The sequence below is a fragment of the Xyrauchen texanus genome, chromosome 31, assembly GCF_025860055.1.
Source record: "Xyrauchen texanus isolate HMW12.3.18 chromosome 31, RBS_HiC_50CHRs, whole genome shotgun sequence".
Lineage (NCBI taxonomy): Eukaryota > Metazoa > Chordata > Actinopteri > Cypriniformes > Catostomidae > Xyrauchen > Xyrauchen texanus.
The window spans coordinates 303,239-322,798 of NC_068306.1; the positions used below are offsets into that span (position 1 = coordinate 303,239).

The 19,560-nt window shown below is 42.2% G+C and overlaps 1 protein-coding gene across 2 annotated transcripts in view; it reads right to left on the bottom strand.

Moving 5' to 3' along the window:
* The window catches only part of LOC127624943 (collagen alpha-1(XXIV) chain-like), a 108,078-nt gene that overhangs the window by 65,376 nt on the left and 23,142 nt on the right, over nt 1-19,560 (bottom strand). For both annotated transcript variants that reach the window (XM_052099876.1, XM_052099875.1), the window contains 7 exons: nt 17,597-17,650; nt 13,660-13,713; nt 11,879-11,932; nt 6,316-6,360; nt 2,859-2,912; nt 2,546-2,590; nt 223-276 (listed from right to left, as the gene is read on the bottom strand). In XM_052099876.1, the coding sequence (XP_051955836.1) occupies nt 223-276; nt 2,546-2,590; nt 2,859-2,912; nt 6,316-6,360; nt 11,879-11,932; nt 13,660-13,713; nt 17,597-17,650 (360 nt within the window). The remainder of the gene's footprint in view (nt 1-222; nt 277-2,545; nt 2,591-2,858; nt 2,913-6,315; nt 6,361-11,878; nt 11,933-13,659; nt 13,714-17,596; nt 17,651-19,560) is intronic.

Below are 19,560 nucleotides of genomic sequence, written 5' to 3' on the forward strand. Positions count from 1 at the left end.
GATCTACTTCTGTAGCTGGTTGTGACATTGAGTGTTAAAAGATTGGATATAACTTTTCACAGACAGAGTTTGTGATTCTATCACAGCAATATCATGCTAACACATGTTTACATTCATATATTGTTACATCTAATTACTGTCAATACAGCTGTCACTCAATGTGTCAGGCTCCTCCCACTCATCAGTCTAATCTACACATACAGGTTCAGCGTTTAAACTTACTCTCTCTCCCTCCAGTCCTGGTAGTCCTGCAACTCCTGGAGGTCCGATGAAGCCCTGAGAACAGAGAACACACACACACACACACACACACACACACACACACACACACACACACACACACACACCACATTATTGTGTGAGGAACAGAGCAATCATGCATTATTAAGAACTAATGTACAGAAGCGTACACGATGACAGGGAACTCTCCGTTTCCATGCGATGATATAATCATGCCAGCATGTAATGACATCATATTTTCCGTGCATTTAACAGCAGATCAAACACACACACTGGAACAGAGAGAACAATCCTACGTGAGAACATTTGAGACGGTGAGTGATTGGCCGATGCTTTTGTTTGCTCTCGGGGGTCGGAGCGCTACTCTGTATGTCATGTTTCTCTGTCATGTTAAGTAAGATCATATGCACCATCAGTCAAACATGAAAGAAACAATCAACCCCCTCTCTGTGCACATTCCTATACGATTGCCATATGTTGAAAACGTGTGTGCATCTGAAGCAGCATGTCAGGCCCTATTTTGAGAGCGCTACTGCTAAACGCAGAGCTATGCTTTAAGTCATATGCGCAAAGTCAGTGGGCATGGCCAAGAAGTTTGGGTATTTTCGTGCAAGCATGTGCTAAGTCTAGGTGTAAGTGGGTTTGGCGAAATTGTGCGAGCAAAGCGCTAATGGGCTGGGTCAAGTGTAATTAAATTCTGAGGTTCTTCTCCGGTTATTGCAGCATCTGCAATAGAATCTAAACTTTTTTATGGGTTTTTTGTGCATTAACTGCATCCTTGTTTTTTTTCTCCCCAATTTGGAAAACCCAATTCCCAATGCGCTTTAAGTCCTCGCGGTGGCATAGTGACTCGCCTCAATCCGGATGGTGGAGGACGAATCTCAGTTGCCTCCGCGTCCGAGACCCTCAACCTGCGCATCTAATCACGTGGCTCGTTGAGCGCGTTACCGTGGAGACCTAGCATGTGTGGAGGCTTCACGCTATTCTCCGCGGCATCCACGCACAACTCACCACACGCCCCACCGAGAACGAGAACCACATTATAGCGACTACAATGAGATTACCCCATGTGTCTCTACCCTCCCTAGCAACCGGGCCAATCTGGTTGCTTAGGAGACCTGACTGGGGTCACTCAGCACGCCCTGAGATTCAAACTCACGACTCCAGGGGTGATAGTCAGCGTCAGTACTCGCTGAGATACCCAGGACCCCATAAGTTCAATCCTTGTTCAATGTCAGGCATATTATGACAGTAACACGCTCATTTTATATGCATGGAAAATGTCATTCAGGATTTGAAGTTACACTTTTCAAAACCACATTTTCCCCTCTCCACTTCTTCCACCGACTCAAACATCACTCTACAACAACAGGTGGAAAAATACCAATACAAATGAGTTCATAAATATAATAATAACTGAAAAATAAACCATGACCTCAAGATAGTTTAACACAAATCTCATAATTGTCTCATAAAATGGCTACAACAGTGATTATCAGGGACTAAAATTGAGACTTGAGACTTTGCACTGAAAACAGACCTGCTTGTGAAACTCTCAGGAAAACAGCAAATTGCACTTTGCACCACTTCATTAACATACAATTCACCCACAGTTTGTGCAATCACTCTCACCCACACCTTGTATTGAACCCGGAATATTCCTTTAAACTGAAGGGAAAAGAAAATGAAATGGTACATTTGTGTTCAGAAACTTCTAGTGAGGGGGTCTCTGGGTATCTCGGCGAGTATTGAGGCTGACTATCACACCTGGAGTCGTGAGTTTAAATCCCTCATGCTGAGTGAGTCCAGCCGGGTCTCCTAAGCAACCAGATTGGCTCGGTTGCTAGGGAGGGTAGAGTCACATGGGGTAACCTCCTCGTGGTGGTGATTAGTGGTTCTCGCTCTCAATGGGGCGTGTGGTGAGTTGTGTGTGGATCGTGGAGAGTAGCATGAGCCTCCACATGCTGAGAGTCTCCGCGGTGTCATGCACAACGAGTCACGTGATCAGATGCGCCGATTGACGTCTCAGAAGCGGAGGACTGGATAACCGCGCCACCATGAGGACCTAGTAAGTAGTGGGAATTGGGCACTCCAAAATTAGTCGAAATGGGATAAAAATGAAATTCTAGTGATGATCTTGGATTTATTTAGGTGCACTTTTAAAACTAACTGTTGCCTGGCATGTGGTGCCCCAGAACTGACCAAATCATATCATGCATGATATCTTATGTCTCTTAGCAGGTTGACGTGAGCTCTGAGATTAGATGAATTAAACAAGAAACAAAGAGACGTCTGGTGTACGTACATTAACACCTTTAGGTCCTGGACTTCCCTCTGGTCCCGCTAAACCCTGCGAGATAAGACACACCAACATTACAAATATACACATTCATCAGATGCACAGATACAAACCTACGAGACATGCTTTCATGAGATTTCACTTTATATTCCGTATTTGGGCGTTTCTTTAACTTTGGGCCCTTTCATGTACCAGGGGTGGATATTTATCATTTCCATGTGCATGATGGGACGTTTGGAATGGAGTACTACCACACTACTAGAAATGTAGTATGTATACTTTTGTTGTTTTTTGGTTTAGTGCGTATTGGTCACTGCACCTGCCTGCCAGGGTAACCTGCCACCCCAGATACGCCCAGCAATCCTGGCAAACCCTGAAGAGGAGAGAGAGAAAAAGGTGAATGAGAGACGAAAACGCCTGCCAGCGGACGAATAGAGCCGCTATTGTTCTCTCTCTCAAAGCATCCATGGGCCGACCCGTCTGGCCTCACCGCAGCCCGACCCTGGCTACAGTCCAGACCCCGGCTCCTCTCTCACGGGCGCGCTGGACTCCAGCATGGATCATCTTTGCATCAGGTGATGGCATATAAATAGCGCACTTTGTGAATGAATGAAACATGCAGTGTATTGAGTTGCAGAACCTTCCGGGCTCAGTTATTGAGGAGGTACAAAGGTACAACTCACAGATCTGTTTAAAGCCATGTCCAACATGGACGGGGGGAGAGAGAGGATTCCCCCTGATTGTCCTGGTGAAATGTGTGTAATAGCAGTGCACAATTGGCTGGTTCAGATAGTGTCAAGCGGTGTTATTTACGTTAACGAAAACCAAAATGAAAACATTATTGTTAACAGAAATAAACATTGAAATTTGCATGGTTGGAAATAAAGTAAACTAACTAAAATATAATAAAAAATTACTAATTAAAAAAAAATTGGCGCATTTCACAGATACCCCCCTTACATTTTTAGAAATAATTGCAATAATTAATAAATAACATTGTATATATTTTTAAATATACATATTTTATGTCTAACATCTAAAAGTGGCAGCAAGTACTTGCATTTCTTTTTGTCCTCTATCACCTTCCATCACATTATACAGATCTGAAATATAGGTGGCACTCTAATGCATTTTAGCCCTTTCCCATAGACCATTTAGACGTTTAGACGTCTTTGGTCCATGTTGCGTCCATATATCAATCGAACCGCACCAGAGATGTTTGGAAGTGGACCGAGACCCACTTTTCAGGCGGTCAACAAGTAATTTCTTGTAATTTCTTGTAACGCTAGTAATGCTAACAACCCAACAAAACAGACTGTACAGTCACCTTCCTGAGAATGAGAGCTTGCGTTTGATTTATGACTATGTGGGACTTTTATAGTTATTTGAGCATTTCTACAACGCATCCTCTAGGTGGGGCCAGTTTGCGACACAAATGTTTTCAGGCCTTATTATGTTATTTTATGTATCTAAATGCAAAATGACGGGGTTCTCTGAAACGCTCAAATTTTAAGCTTTCAAACGACACCATATATGCCTAACATATATGCCTAACATATATGCCTAACTTAAATTTTATGGCAAGCCATAAAATGGCTTGCCATATAGCGCCTCCCCGCCGAGTTTAGGAGGTTTTCAAACATATTTAAATGATATCAGGGAAGGTTTTCGCTTTAGCAGCCATAAAACACTAAAACTAAAATAAAAAACGAACTGAAAGGAAACAAAAAAAAAGCTAAGCACTAAAACTAAAGCTAAAAACAAAACAAATCTAAAATGGAAAGAAAAAATATTTAAATAAAATTTAAATAAAAACGATGTATTTTTCCCGAGAGTATCGATACTGCCGATTCTGGTGTTGTATTGGGAGGATCAATACTAGCACAAAACAATCGATACCAAAGATGTTTCTACTAAACTACTGATTGTATTACTATTATTAATTTAATCGCGTTTAACGATTCAAAGTAGCAAAAAATGAACTATTTAAGCGGCAATGTTTATTTCTCCTGCTCATCCTAATGGGCAGAACGTTGAAAGACACGATTTGTTTGAAATGTACGCTTTGAAATTTGCTCACTTTATTTGACACTTTATTTTAAGGGTCCACTATAATGCACTAGTTGTGCAGGAATAAGAAAGTAATTAATAATTTAGTGAATGCATAGTAAGGCCGTCTTAAGCTGCGTTCACACTGTCAGCTATTTTGTCGCTGCATGTCGCTGCTTGCGGTTAGCTCGCTAGCGGTGTGTATGGTCTAAGCAGCGCTGTTTCTTTACAATTAATATTATTTTTAAAATATTAGGATCACGTGAGCTCTACCGTCTTCTCTCGTATTGGCTGTCGCTCCCGAAAGTCACTCTTCATTTGCATAAAGTTCAACATTTCGCAACTTTGATGCGCCGGTGGACACGCCCACTTCCGGTCGCCAACGGTCGCCGTCATCTAGAGACTCTCATGACAAAACTAGCCGAAATAAATCAGAATCGTCAAATTGTTAAAAAAATAAGTCAATAAATGTTTTTGTCCGTGGCCCAATTCACATAAATGAAATTAGAAATATACGTTTATTATTTTGATTCTAGCCCATTTGGTTTCGAGGATATTAGCAAAAACGTAAAACAGTATTTCTAGCACCATCTATAGGATTGGATGGGTGTGTGCGTGCGTGCGTGCGCTGAATAACGATGCTTAAAGTTAAACAGTTCCAACTGAATTATAACAGTGCTGACACCAACTCACTGCAAGTAGCAATGTTGCTAACTTAGCTACATTTGCATTAGCATAACGCTAGCTCAGATGTTTTCAATCTATAGTAGCTTATTCAGTAGCAAGCTATTTTTTCGAACATGTAGCGGTGTAGTACAACAAAGTGTTGCTAGGTGGTTGCTAAGATGTTGTGCTTACAGGCCAGATTCAGATATGGCTCAAGTTGGCGCTCCACATTCGTGCAGATTGACAGATTGCGGCCATTGTCCATTGACATCGGCAAGAATCCGCTTTAGTATGTTATTCATGTGTTTATTCTACTTAAGCTATAAGTACCTCATCCTGGCACCGACTCCTTAACACTCATGTTTATAGCACAAACAGTGCAGGCCGAGTTAAGACCAAAGTATACTTCGGTTTTAATGCAAATGGTTGGCGTGAACGTACAGTCGAACGTTAGCCCTTCAAAGGAAACTTAATTTGATTGTGCATGCATACAAAGGCGGTCGGCGCATGCATGCTACGACTGCTATGAGTTACTGGACTATTTCTCTCTTTAGGAGTTTAGACCCATAAAGATGTCTTTATAGTCATACTTGAGTTAAACAAATGCAAGTATAACCTGACCTCCTCACTCAACTTTGACTCCTGATGTTTTTGCAGCGATTTCATCTTCTTCTAGCACTTCTACGTGACAGCAACGGCTCAACTGTGAGTGTCGCCACCTTGTGGTCCCACTGTGGATCTGCACGTTCAGAGTACGCACGGTTAGAAATACCGGGCCGCAAGCGTTCCGTAATCGAGCACTCTGCTGATGATGTCACGAATCAGCATTCGCGTTAAGGGGTTTAAATGAACCCTTAACCTCAAGTATGAGCAGAAGAAATAGTGATACTTAGCTTAGCCAACACTACTAATTATAAGCCGCTTGTAGCTTGACAAACTAGTTTCAAACACTAAATGCTGTGGTTCATTGAAAATGTCAACGGAGGACCTCAGAGAAACTGAGACAACTATTTATTTATAAGACACAGATGTCACGAGACTCATTGGAATGTCGTACTCACCTGTTCTCCGGGAAGACCTGCGGTTCCTGGATAGCCTTTGGGACCCTACAGGTGAAAAAACAGGGAAAACTAGTTATAACTAGACTCTTCTACTTTAACGCCGGCAGAACACAAAGCAAAGAATGTTCCCATTTCCACACAATATGACGGCATAACAAGGAGAGAGAGACTCCTACTTGAAATGCTCTCTTATCCACATTTTTAGGGATTTTGTTGCCTAAAGTCCTAGTGGCCTCAGATAAGCCTAATAACCCTGAAGAATTTCCCCTGAACTGTCAAAACACTTTAAACGTCTGACAGCTCCAGAGACACCCCATGAAAGGAAGACAAGTCACAACAGTGAGACAGGGAGGGAAGGTAGGAACAGCTCACCTCAAAAAAATGTTTCTTCACGCTCGTGTGCTGGAACTAATCAGAGTCCGTTTTTGTTTGCCTCTGCTAATGGATCTCTGCAGCATGGCTTCTAAAATGAATATGTTGATATTTGGCTCTTTGAGTCAAGAGATGTCGCCTGTTGGCCAGCGGGTGGCGCTGGGTGTTGAACTGAGAGGGCCGACGTTCTGTATGGTGCAACCTTCTGGACTTGAAAGTTCCAGGTCTTTCTCAGAGCACCAACAAGTACGATGAAGCACCAGAGGTCAGGGGTCACCATGATTTATGCCAGACCTGGTCTTGGCATGCAAGACTTTAAAAGCAGAGTGCTTTTGAGAGAAAATAAAGATAAAATATAAACTAATCTCAAGTTCACTGCACTCAAGATGAAAGACTCCAGCATTAAACAGGGTGAAGGGCTAAGCTGTTACAGTCCAAATCGAAATCAAAATGAACCAACGGCCAAAAAGCTACCGAGACATTGTTTTAGGAAACTCTGATTGTGGACGGGCTCCATTTTTATATGGATCGCACATTTTTGAATCATGAATAAACACCAATCCTGTCCTACATGAAGTCCTGCTCACTGAATATCACGTTTAAAATAACACATTATGGATGTAAATGCCATTTCATGTCGAATTTTAAAGGTGTGTGATTTTCTCGTTGTTAATGTGAGAGTAAACTAAATGAGCCATTCGAAAACTGTTTCCCCCCCAAAATCTAAACAGAGCAAACAGGCTCTGATCCAGCTAACAATGTAATGTTTTTGGGGGGGATTTTGGAACGTTCTGGAAAACGTTAGAAATTTTTTAAACAATTTAGCAACGTTTAAAAAAACATCTGTAACGTAGTTCGATGGAAAGAGAGAGGAGAGAGAGATAAAAAAAAAAACACTTACTCGCCAGTTCTCCGATACGCCGTAGCTTGTTCCTCGGCCACTCCTCCACCCTCTAACGGACGACAGCCGCGCCTCTCCGGGCGGATCGGAGGCAGTCCTCCAGCCCCTGGCGGACAGAACGCCCCGCCGCGTTCTTGGGGAACAGATGGGGTCTCCCCCGCCCCTGGCAGCGGTTCTCCCGCTCCAGGCGGTCGGCGGTCTTAGACCCCGCTGCGTTTCAGAGGCTGGTAGGGGACTCCTCCGCCCCCTGGCAGCGGCCCTGAAGGGGTTAGGAGCCCCTTCTCCCCTTACGGACGGTGGCCGTCATCCACTTCCAGGCTCCTTGTCCCCCAGCAGATGGCCGCGGTTGCTCCGTTGGGGTGGGCGGTAGTGGTGAGATCTCTACTACGGCGTATCCCTCCTCCTTCCCAGATTTCGGCACCAGTGTAAAGAAGTTCAATGGAAAGGAGGAGGCGAGAACCGGCTTGTCAACAATATAAATAATATTTTATTGCTTAACTTATATAAAAGACAAAAACACACACGTGACGGACATGTCCGTAAACTATCTCTCTCTTTATCCCTTTCGGAGGCTTGATTAGCCTGATAAGGGACCGGGTGTGTATAATCACGACCCGGCCCCGCCCTCCGCCCTGCCACAACATCCCACAAGCAATGTATGAATAGCATTTCATGTTACCGTTTTGAGAACGTTTATAATCAAAAGAAAATATTAAAAGAACTTTATTAGAATTCTAGAATTCTATTAATTTTCAAAGAATTTCCAAAATTTGCATTCAAATTTCTGAGAACGTTTGCTTTAAACTGCTGTTAAGGATGTTAAAAGTACTGGTACCAGTGATACCAGTGTTTCTGCAGTACTGGTATCATGACTCAATTAGATACACGCACTGTCTCAAACAAAAGTGAAATGTGCTAACGTGATTATTCAACCACAAAATTATGCGATTTAATTAAATATACAATCTGCATGTGCTGTATGCTTCAGCACACTTTTAAATCAGCTTATACGCTGAAAACAGCACATTTTATGAGCATCGTGCACAGCGCTTGTTGAAGTAGATATAGAAGAGAATGCACATTCACTATGACGGGCGCAGCACCTGCAGACTATATCTTTATTTAATTAAATTGCATCATTTTGCTTCAACAATTACATTGGGCCATATAACCAACATCTTAACCAGAAGTATGAAACTCCCAACCAAACACAGAATCAAAAATGCATTCACGTCAAAATAAAAGCTCAAATCGAAATAAAAATGTGAAGCCAAAATTGGAGAAATAGCGACAGAAATATGTATCTACTGTATAGTATAATGTACATTTTAATATTTACTGCAACAATAATGATCTGTTCGAATACTCGATTCTGATTGGCTGGAATGCGTGCGTTAAAACCGTTTAATGAACAGGTAGTTCCAGTCAGTTTTTAATCACCGTTCCAGATTAATGCGCCTACTTATAGCGACAGTTTAATGCCTCTGTTCAAATGACCTGCGGATATGAATATACTGTAGTCTCAGAGGTTGGATTAACCGTCACATCACAAAACAACACCATCAAGTCATGCAGTGCCGTCTTTCAATCAACTGAGAAGTGCTACAGGAAACCCAGAAAAGCCCCAAAGCGCTTGTGAGGAAAGTATGGTTTGGCATTCAGCTGTTTTGCACAGCTGTCCGACGAGATGAGGCAAGACAATAATAATATAAAGTTTTTTAAACATAATCTAAAATTGCTGCACTGCTTACCATGAGCGCTAGAGGGCGCCCCACGATCACACATCACTAACTGAAGCTCTGAACGTATGGGAGATGTTTCATAACATGTAGCCTTTTGCTGTTCTGTAAACATGCAATCGGACATCAGGATTTTATTCTTAATACAAACAATCGTGCAGCATTAAAGGATACCATATGGATGTCTCAGAGTCTACAGGTTTGGAGCATTTGGGATGATTTTCTCCTTATTATGGACAGTAACTACCACATGGTTTTTCGAATAGGAATTAAATATTACTGTTCTGAGGAGTGCCAACCCTTCTTCATTATGTAGCTATAATTACTTCTGGATTGAGTATTTCAATTCACAGTTTTAAAGAGTGCTTGGTCCCCAAAAAAGGAATATATTTGCACTAATTTATCTCTGTGTCCAATTTTGAATGGGCAGAACACTAGATTAAATGAACCATTACTGTTGTTCATCCAGTAAACTTTGCGCTGTAATAATCAATAACAGCTGTAACTAATCAATTCTGGCAAGTAACCATGGTATAAGCGGGACAATCCATGGATAGATGTGCGGGAGGTTCTTCACCACGTTGTGCATTAAAATTGTTTAACGCACACCTAGCCATGAATTATCCCTTACTTTTTACATGGCTCTCTGGAAAACTAAATTCTGATTGGGCAACAGAACCATCCAGCGGTCAGATATTGCTCTGTAACTACCGCACATCCGCTCATCTGGGTATTGCGAGCCATCTCTCCTGCTTCTCGGATCAATGTGCAATCTCTACAAGCTAACGTTATGTCAAAAGCAAATGGCTCCCATTAAAATTATTTAATATTGCTGTCAGAACCGGAATTGAGTATTGTGATGTGTTGTGTCAATGCAAATCCCATAGTTAAAAGCATCAACGAATTGGTCCTGTTCAGTGTAGAGAGGCTGTAAGATTTCAACTAAATGAACCTTCTTATTTCTTACCCAAGAATGGTAAAGAACACGAGGCCACTTGTCTTTGGAGACAAATCAAATTGGAGACAAATCTCCTCTGTCAACAGTTCTAGTTCATCTAGTGATTTTCACACCAGCTCCTCAAAGTCTACCTCAAATCCAGGATCCAACAACCCAACCAAACAGCCCTGCTTTTTATCACTTCCCAGGTTGTGACTTTTGACCTTTCCAAATCCACAAAAATGCTCCCACTCGCAGGACAAGAGGCAGCTCTGTCAAAAAATGGGTTCCCAGTTCCAATAAAACCCTGTCCTGAGTTGAGCCTCACAAAAACATTCTTAACTGTCCTCTTGGGAAATCCAAATTCGCTCTAAGCATAAGATTGGCCTGAAATAAGACTTGGACTTCAATCCTTAGGAATGACTGAATGGGATTTATTTAGCCATTCCTCAGTTAAACAAACCATAACAAGAGCCACTGAATATTCCCTCAAGCTTTCCATCAATGTTACCATAACAGACTGCCTTTGAGAAACACTCATATTCCTGTTATTGCAGTAAATGCTGTGTATTGGAAACATATCAAATCATATTGATAGCAACGTTACTCAAATTTCTCAAAGCAACACAAGACGATGTTTAATGCAGCTATGTTAAGGGAATAGTTCATCAAAAAATTAAAATCCTGAAATTCAAATTAATAAAACGTTCTTTCTTATGCAAAACACAAAAAGAATTGTCTTAAGGATCATCGTTATCCATCTTTTCAATACAACGGTAGTTGATAGTGACTCACTTTAAGTATCACAAAAAGTTATTTAATATGTTTTGGTGAGAAATAACAATATATTACTTCATTTTAGTGACAAATATGACATCTGCTGCACGTTCAGTAGCTCTACGAGACTCGTTTCTATGATAACGTTTCAATGTTGATGAGCTCGTTTACAGTGGCTCACATGTTCTTGGATAACTTGCGTTGCTTAGCGCTAAAAACTGCATTTTTTGTGATCAGTTTCTACATAAGAAGTCATTCAGGTTTGGAACAATGTGAAGGCAAGTAAATTAACGAAAGTGTCCGTTTCGTGTTGAAGGTGTAGTTGTTGCACATTATAATTTATAATCGCAAATGCGAGCAAAACTGTCGCACTGTACAGGCCTGCTCTATGAGCTAAAGTTATATGATCTAAAACTTGCACCAGTTGCTCTTTTGAAGACGCAACATAAACCGGTTCCAGTCAATGGGAGCGTGACACCCCACAAAGCACCTCTCCTCTTAAAGATGACCCTTGACCAGGGAGAGTCCTCAGGTTCTAACAGCGGCTCTAGATGAATGCCCAAGTGACAGCGGTCCCTGAGCAAAGCAAAGTCTCAGAAAGTGTGTGAACAGACATTTGCTTGCCCTGAACGCCACACAGGGTCTTCATGCTGGTGTGTAATCCAATCCAGCCGGTGCTGAGAGGGGCTGGCGGTGGCGGTAACAGATACTATATACTCTACTCCGCACAGGGAGGCCAGAGTGCTCTGAAGAATGGAAGATGCCTTGCCATGTGTGAGCCACAACGTCTCGCCATCGCAAGCAGCCCCATTACTCGGCTAAAATTGGTTGACGTACCTTCAGACCTTGTTCACCTTTAGGACCCTGTGGACCCTGTCGTCCTCTGTCACCCTGAAACAGGAAAACAGAAGAAATTCAGTAAAATTCAGTGTAGCCCATCTTCAATTGAGGGACATGACTCGATGGGATAGCAAGAAACAGTTCGGACAAATATTTCAATATGTTATCATTCACTCTCTTTTTGGTTGTTTGAAACCCATAATACATTCTTTCATGGAACACAAACAAAAATGTGTTGCAGAAAGTTCTGCTCTGTTCCATACAATGAAAGTGAATGGCGTATAAGGCATTTGAAATCCAAAAATTACAAAAAAGCACCATAAACTAGTCCATATGACTCATGTCCTATATTCCAAGTCTTCTTCTGAGGTCATGTGACAGCTTTGTTTGAAGAACAGATCGAAATCGAAGTCTACATACTGTATCTTCTCTCCCACCATTGCTCTCAAATCATCCGCGCTTGGATTCCATTCAAAGCTGATACTGAGCGTCTGAAGTGACTTATCCAGATGTGCTGCTGAGACTGAGTGTCTGAAGTGACTTATCCAGACGTGTTGCTGATACTGAGCGTCTGAAGTGTCTTATCCAGACGTGTTGCTGAGACTGAGTGTCTGAAGTCACTTATCCAGACATGTTGCTGATACTGAGCATCTGAAGTCACTTATCCAGGCGTGTTGCTGATACTGAGCATCTGAAGTGACTTATCCAGACATGTTGCTGATACTGAGCATCTGAAGTGACTTATCCAGACGTATTGCTGATACTGGGCATCTGAAGTGACTTATCCAGACGTGCTGCTGATACTGAACGTCTGAAGTGACTTATCCAGACATATTGCTGATACTGAGCGTCTGAAGTGACTTATCCAGACCTGTTGCTGATACTGAGCATCTGAAATGACTTATACAGACGTGTTGCTGATACTGAGCATCTGAAGTGACTTATCCAGACGTGTTGCTGATACTGAGCGTCTGAAGTGACTTATCCAGACGTGTTGCTGATACTGGGCGTCTGAAGTGACTTATCCAGATGTGCTGCTGATACTGAGCGTCTGAAGTGACTTATCCAGACATGTTGCTGATACTGAGCATCTGAAGTGACTTATCCAGACGTTTTGCTGATACTGAGCATCTGAAGTGACTTATCCAGACATGTTGCTGATACTGAGCATCTGAAGTGACTTATCCAGACGTGTTGCTGATACTGAGCGTCTGAAGTGACTTATCCAGATGTGCTGCTGATACTGGTTGTCTGAAGTGACTTATCCAGTTGTGCTGCTGATACTGAGCGTCTGAGCAAGAGATGCTCATAATTATTCCCCCAGTGGAAAGTTCGGGAATATTGGATAGCTCCTATTATAGTCAATGGCTGTCTGCATCACTAGCATACAAGGTAAGGATTTATTTATTATTTTGTGTTCCTAATTTTTAAGTTGTTTTGAATAGAAGCGTCTGCTAACTGACTAAATGTAATAGTAAATGACTTGTGCAGCATCATTCATTATAATGGGAATGATCCATAGTCACTTTTAGAGCTCTACCCACCAAACAATTAGTTGGCCTTAATTTCGTTCACCTATCAGAGATAAGACATTTTATACCGTTTTTAATCCTGCAATTATCCAGCTGTCTCGCTTCACTGCTGTGGTTCCTGCATCCATTTTTCAAAGATATAAACACTTTAATTTCTGTTACTTCCAGGCATCCAGAGAGAACAACATGGTCCACATTTTAATATTGACATTTAAGCCAGTAAGAGGAGAGCAGAGGAGCATTTACCTGATCACCTGCTGGCGCCTGACCCGGGGACAGTCCTGGATCTCCTTTTGCTCCCTGACAAACAAAAGTGTGACAAATATTACTTTCGGTTTGATGTCACATGTCAAAACATCTCAGAGAACGCTGATGAGTTTATCAGCTACTAGGAAAGAGGACCTTCTTTGAAAGTCTAAAGAAACTCAAACTCATGCCTGAAGAAGATCCAAGCCACTGCTTTTCTCAGTCGAGTGTGAACAGTCATGAATGACAAAATAAAGGAGATTATAAATAATAAAGAAGGGGAAAATGTCCTCAAAAGCTACTTCCTGAGTACATTCAAACACTAAACCTGAGAAACATATATAGAGTTACACCTGATAGTCAATCAATGAGATTATCAGGAACATACCAGTGACATCGAAAACAATCCATCCATCAATTTGATCAATCCATTCTGTATATTTGACCATTCACCATTCATCTATGCATAGATCAGTCGATACATTGTGTCAGTCTATCCATCCTCTCATTCATCAGTTTCTATACATTCATTCATCGATCCATTGTATTAATCTACCCATCCTTTTTCCATCCATTTATCATTTATTCATTCATACTTTGATGCATTAATTTATCCCTACATCAATCTATCTGTATTCATTCATTCAATCTTTCATCCATACATCAATTGATCCATTGTGTGTCAATCTATCTGTCCATTCACTGTCCATCTATTCATCAGTATCCATCCATCCCTCTGTCATCCATCCATCCATCCATCCCTCCATCATCCATCCATCCCTCCATCATCCATCCATCCTTCCCTCCATCATCCATCCATCCATCCCTCCATCATCCATCCATCCATCCATCCCTCCATTATCCATCCATCCATGCATCCCTCCATCATCCATTCATCCATCCATCCATCCATCCATCCATCCATCCATCATCCATCCATGCATCCCTCCATCATCCATCCATCATCCATCCATCCATCCCTCCATTATCCATCCATCCATCCATCCATCCCTCCATCATCCATCCATGCATCCCTCCATGATCTATCCATCTATCCATCCCTCCATCCATCCATGCATCCATCCATCATCCATCCATCCATCCCTCCATCATCCATCCATGCATCCCTCCATTATCCATCCATCCATGCATTCCTCCATCATCCATCCCTTCCTTCCATCAGAAACTCTACAGTGTTGTCTTTTTACTGTTTTTAGTTGAATTTAATTCTAGGATGGAAGATGATTTTTATATTATCTAAATTCCCTTTAAATAACACAACATTAAAATCCCAAAGTCAACATGTCAGAGGCTAAATTCTGCATTTCAGCATATCAGTCAAACATCTCCACATTCTCAAACACATTGAGTCTTTAAAGGTGCACTCAGACATTTTTTCCTCATTTAGAAAGTCTCACTTCAAAAGAAATGAATTGCCGTTTTGAAACATATGTATAAAATCTTCAACACTCACATAAGACGAAGACTCAAGTCTTATTAGTAACCTCATAAAAGCAGTTTTATTCCCCTCATACTACTCGCTTAATCTCAGTAACTGCCCTGTTATTGGACACTTTTACTCATGGATTAAATTAATTATGGCTGACTGTGAACAGTGAATTTCTACAATGGTGTCGGTAACTGTAAACTATTGCATTTGAATGATTCTGCATCCATGCAGCTACATGTCACTGTCCAAGACCACATATTCAAACAATTTCTGAGTGCACTTTTAACGTACCGCTGACAGAAGCACTAAACGAGCGCTTGAGATCTTCAGGTCTGGGTCAAATGAGTTTGACAGCAACACAAACGGTACCAATCAATGTTGACAGCAGTTCTTTTGCACTGAAGTTCCTCTATACAGGAGCATATCCTCTGATTTTCACTCAATGATCAAATGTCAACACACACAAAGCAGCAATCACCTGAACTCACACGAGTGTCATCTTCTGTTCAGTATGTTACACATAAACATCTCAAAACTGTCAAACACAGTTTCAACATGCCCAATTTAGACCCCCTCGTCTTCTTTTACTTAAGGGATTACAGCACTCTCTTGTTTCTTGGAGACCCCAGCAGAAGTGGATGACTAATCTGTGGGATGTACTGGCATTTAAAGAGACGTTTCATAGAGATGTTATCTGGGTGGAAACGCAGCACGTGACCCTGACGCCCACTTGTGTCAACTCTGAAGATGTCTCAACGCAGCTGGTCGAAGAGATGACCATCAGAGAGAACAATCAATTGTACATGGAGAGCACAAAGAGACTTCTGCTGAAGTGAGTGTCCTGTTTTTAAGATGTTTCTCTTGAGAAAAAGACCCCAGTAATGTCACCTCTGTCCCAATAGAGCTCTCAACAATGTCTCAAACTGTTTCTTCGACTTCTTGCAATTTCAGACCTGTTAATTTTTTACAAATACATGTGGAGCTACACGTTACACCAGAGAGCTACGGCACTAACGCTACACCAATCTGCACCACCCAGATGCTTTCCTTTTTACCTTCCCCTTCAACCTCCTTCCCTTTCTCTTAAACGTCCTTACTTACAAACTTCCTTCATTTCAAAGAGATGTCTTTACTTCTGAATTTACTTCTTTTGAACTTGTTTGAACTCCAAACAAATAAATCTGCAATAAATGTTTGATACTGTAACTGTGTAATAAGTGTTTGGATTACACTTAAGCAGGGCTGCCGATAAGGGGGGACAAAGGTACCTTTTGTCCTGGGCCTGGGGTTGAGGGGCGGCCCGGCCGGACTGTAGTGAGGGACCATATTGTATAGCGCATCTGCCTGGGCAGCGTACGTTTATGGTCTGCACTTATATAGCGCCTTTTTAAGCCTTAACGGTATTCAAATGCTTTACACTGCGTCTCATTCACTCATTCACACATACATTCATACGCCAATGGCGGCAGAGCTGCTATGTAAGGTGCTAGCCTTCCATTGGGAGCAACTTGGGGTTCAGTGTCTTGCCCAAGGACACTCCGGCATGTGGAGTCGAACCACCAACCGAACCACCAACCCTGCGATTAGTGGCCGAACCACTCTACCAACTGAGCCACAGCCGCCCCAATATGGAAGAACCATCCGCATCCAACGAACTGGAACTGCAGCCCTGCACTCAAAACAAACAGTATATCTTAGTATTGTTACTACAAAGATGTTTACAGGTACATTATGCTGTATATTAACAATGTCAATGGAAATCACTGCGATGCAACAAACCAAACGGTTGCTAATCTTTCTCACTTCCACACATATTTAACACACCACGGGAATACACATACTCAGAGTGAACATGTAGACCTTCATAATGAGAGGAATTTGCTGTGTTTATGTGATGTGGAAATCACCGATGTTGTTGGAGTTTTATTTCAGGTCAAAGTGAGTCCATCTGTTTAGCAGTCCTGAAATAAATCTGTAGCTCTCAACCAGGTGTCCTTACATTTTTCCATGTTCTGACTCATACATATACAAGCACACACTCATACTCACACATATGAATGTGCACACACACACTTTTTTCCAGTTAATAGGCTTTTAATGTCATGGCATCCTCTAATCTTTCAACAGTTTAAACCGTCTCACCAACGACTCTTTCCAACATTTTCCACAAACACACACACACCCTTCGGTACATTCTGATTACATCAAACACACTTTACATGGGCAAGCAACTGACACACCATAACAAATGTTTATTAGAAAGAGAGGAAATATTCTTTGAAAGTCGGCGAGTTTAGACAGGAAGGAGCATTCTGAATGAGCGTCTAGCGATCAGCCAATGAAGTCGTGTAACGGCAGAGACTTGTCTATCTGTTGAAGTCGTAGTGGGATTGTGCTGGAGGATATTATTTTAATGCTATCCCTCACGCACGAGCGGTGACAACCAAATCTCTCAATGACATAGAGAGCTGGAAAAGGTAATCTTACCTTGGGGCCAGGTAAACCAGGCAGCCCGGTGTTACCATGCGGACCAGGCGGACCCTAAACGAAAGACAGAGCGAGAGGGAGAGATTACTCATCTATATGCCATTACTGTCTTTAAGCTAAAGGTATTTTTTTAGCTGGGATCTTCTCTTCATAATGTAAAACAGTTATTGTTCATGAGAGCTGTAGCTACTGGAATTGAACTAATTGCAGACGTGACAATGAGGCATGAGAAATACCATAATACAATTAGTAACAGTAATCTAGTCTGGAAGAAATAAAAGCATGTATAACAACCTGAAGATCCTTAAAAGACAGAAAAGGTTTCAATTACACAATGGCCCTACCCCTTTTTTTTTCTCTGAATTTTTGGAATGCCCAATTCCCAATATATACACACTAAGTGCTCGTGATGGCGCAGTGATTCGCCTCAGTCCGGGTGGCAGAGGACAGATCCCAGCTGCCTCACACACTGTCTATTACATTTACATTTACATTTACATTTATGCATTTGGCAGACGCTTTTATCCAAAGCGACTTACAGTGCACTTATTACAGGGACAATCCCCCCGGAGCAACTTGGATTAAGTGTCTTGCTCAAGGACACAATGGTGGTGGCTGTGGGGATCGAACCAGCGATCTTCTGATTACCAGTTATGTGCTATGTCACACATCTTATCACGTGGCTTGCTGGGCGCGCCACCGCGGAGGCACAGTGCATATGGAGGCATCACGCCACCCACCGCGGCAACCACGCCCAACTCACCACCTTACAGCGATCACAAGGAGGTTACCCCGTGTGACTCTACCCTCCCTAACAACTGGGCCATTTTGGTTGCCTAGGAGACCCGGCTGGAGTCACTCAGCACTCCCTGGGATTCAAACCAGCAAACTCCAGGGGTGGTAGCCAGCGTCTTTACCACTGCGATACCCGGGTCCCATACCACTTCGCTTTTTGACTGGTTAAACTGGAGAAAGTTCCTTATCATCCACTTTTTAATATCAATAAATATCAGTTTTCAGTTTAAAAAATCTGTTTTGAAATCAGACTGTAATTATTTAACACTGTTGGATCAAGATTGGGAGTAATGACGCCGACTCAGCGAGTAATGACGCCGACTACCATCCCTGGAGTCACGTGTTCGAATCCGGGGCCTGCTGAGTGAATCCTAAGCAGCCAAATTGGCCCGGTTGCTAGGGAGGGTAGAGTCACATGGGGTAACCTTCTCGTGGTCACTATAATCTGGTTCTCGTTCTCGGTGGGGCGTGTGGTGAGTTGTGTGTGGTATGTCTCCATGGTAACGCGCTCAACAAGCCACGTGATAAGATGTGCGGATTGACGGTCTCAGACGCGGAGGCAACTGAGATTTGTCCTCCACCACCCGGATTAAGTCACTATGCCACCACGAGGACTTAGAGCACATTGAGAATAGGGCGTTCCAAATTGGGGAGAAAAATAAATAAATAAAATAGAATGTGAAATGTCAGAATAATAGTAGAGAGATTTATGTTTCAGCTTTTATTTCTTTCATCACATTCCCAGTGTTTCAGAAGTTTACATACACTTTGTTAGTATACAAAGCCTCACCCTTTTTCCTTCAAACATAACGATGGTCATTATGGCCAAAAAGTTCATTAGATCAGAGGACATTTCTCCAAAAGTAAGATCTTTGTCCCCATGTGCACTTGCAAACTGTAGTCCGGCTTATTTATGGTGGTTTTGGAGCAGCGGCTTCTTCCTTGCTGAGCCTTTCAGGTGATGTCCATATAGGACTCGTTTTGCTGTGGATCTAGATACTCGTCCACCTGTTTCCTCTAGCATCTTCACAAGGTCCTTTGCTGTTGTTCTGGGATTGATTTGCACTTATCGCACCAAACTACAATAATCTCTAGGAGACAGAATGCGTCTCCTTCCTGAGCGATATGATGCTGTGTGGTCCCATGGTGTTTATACTTGCGTACTATTG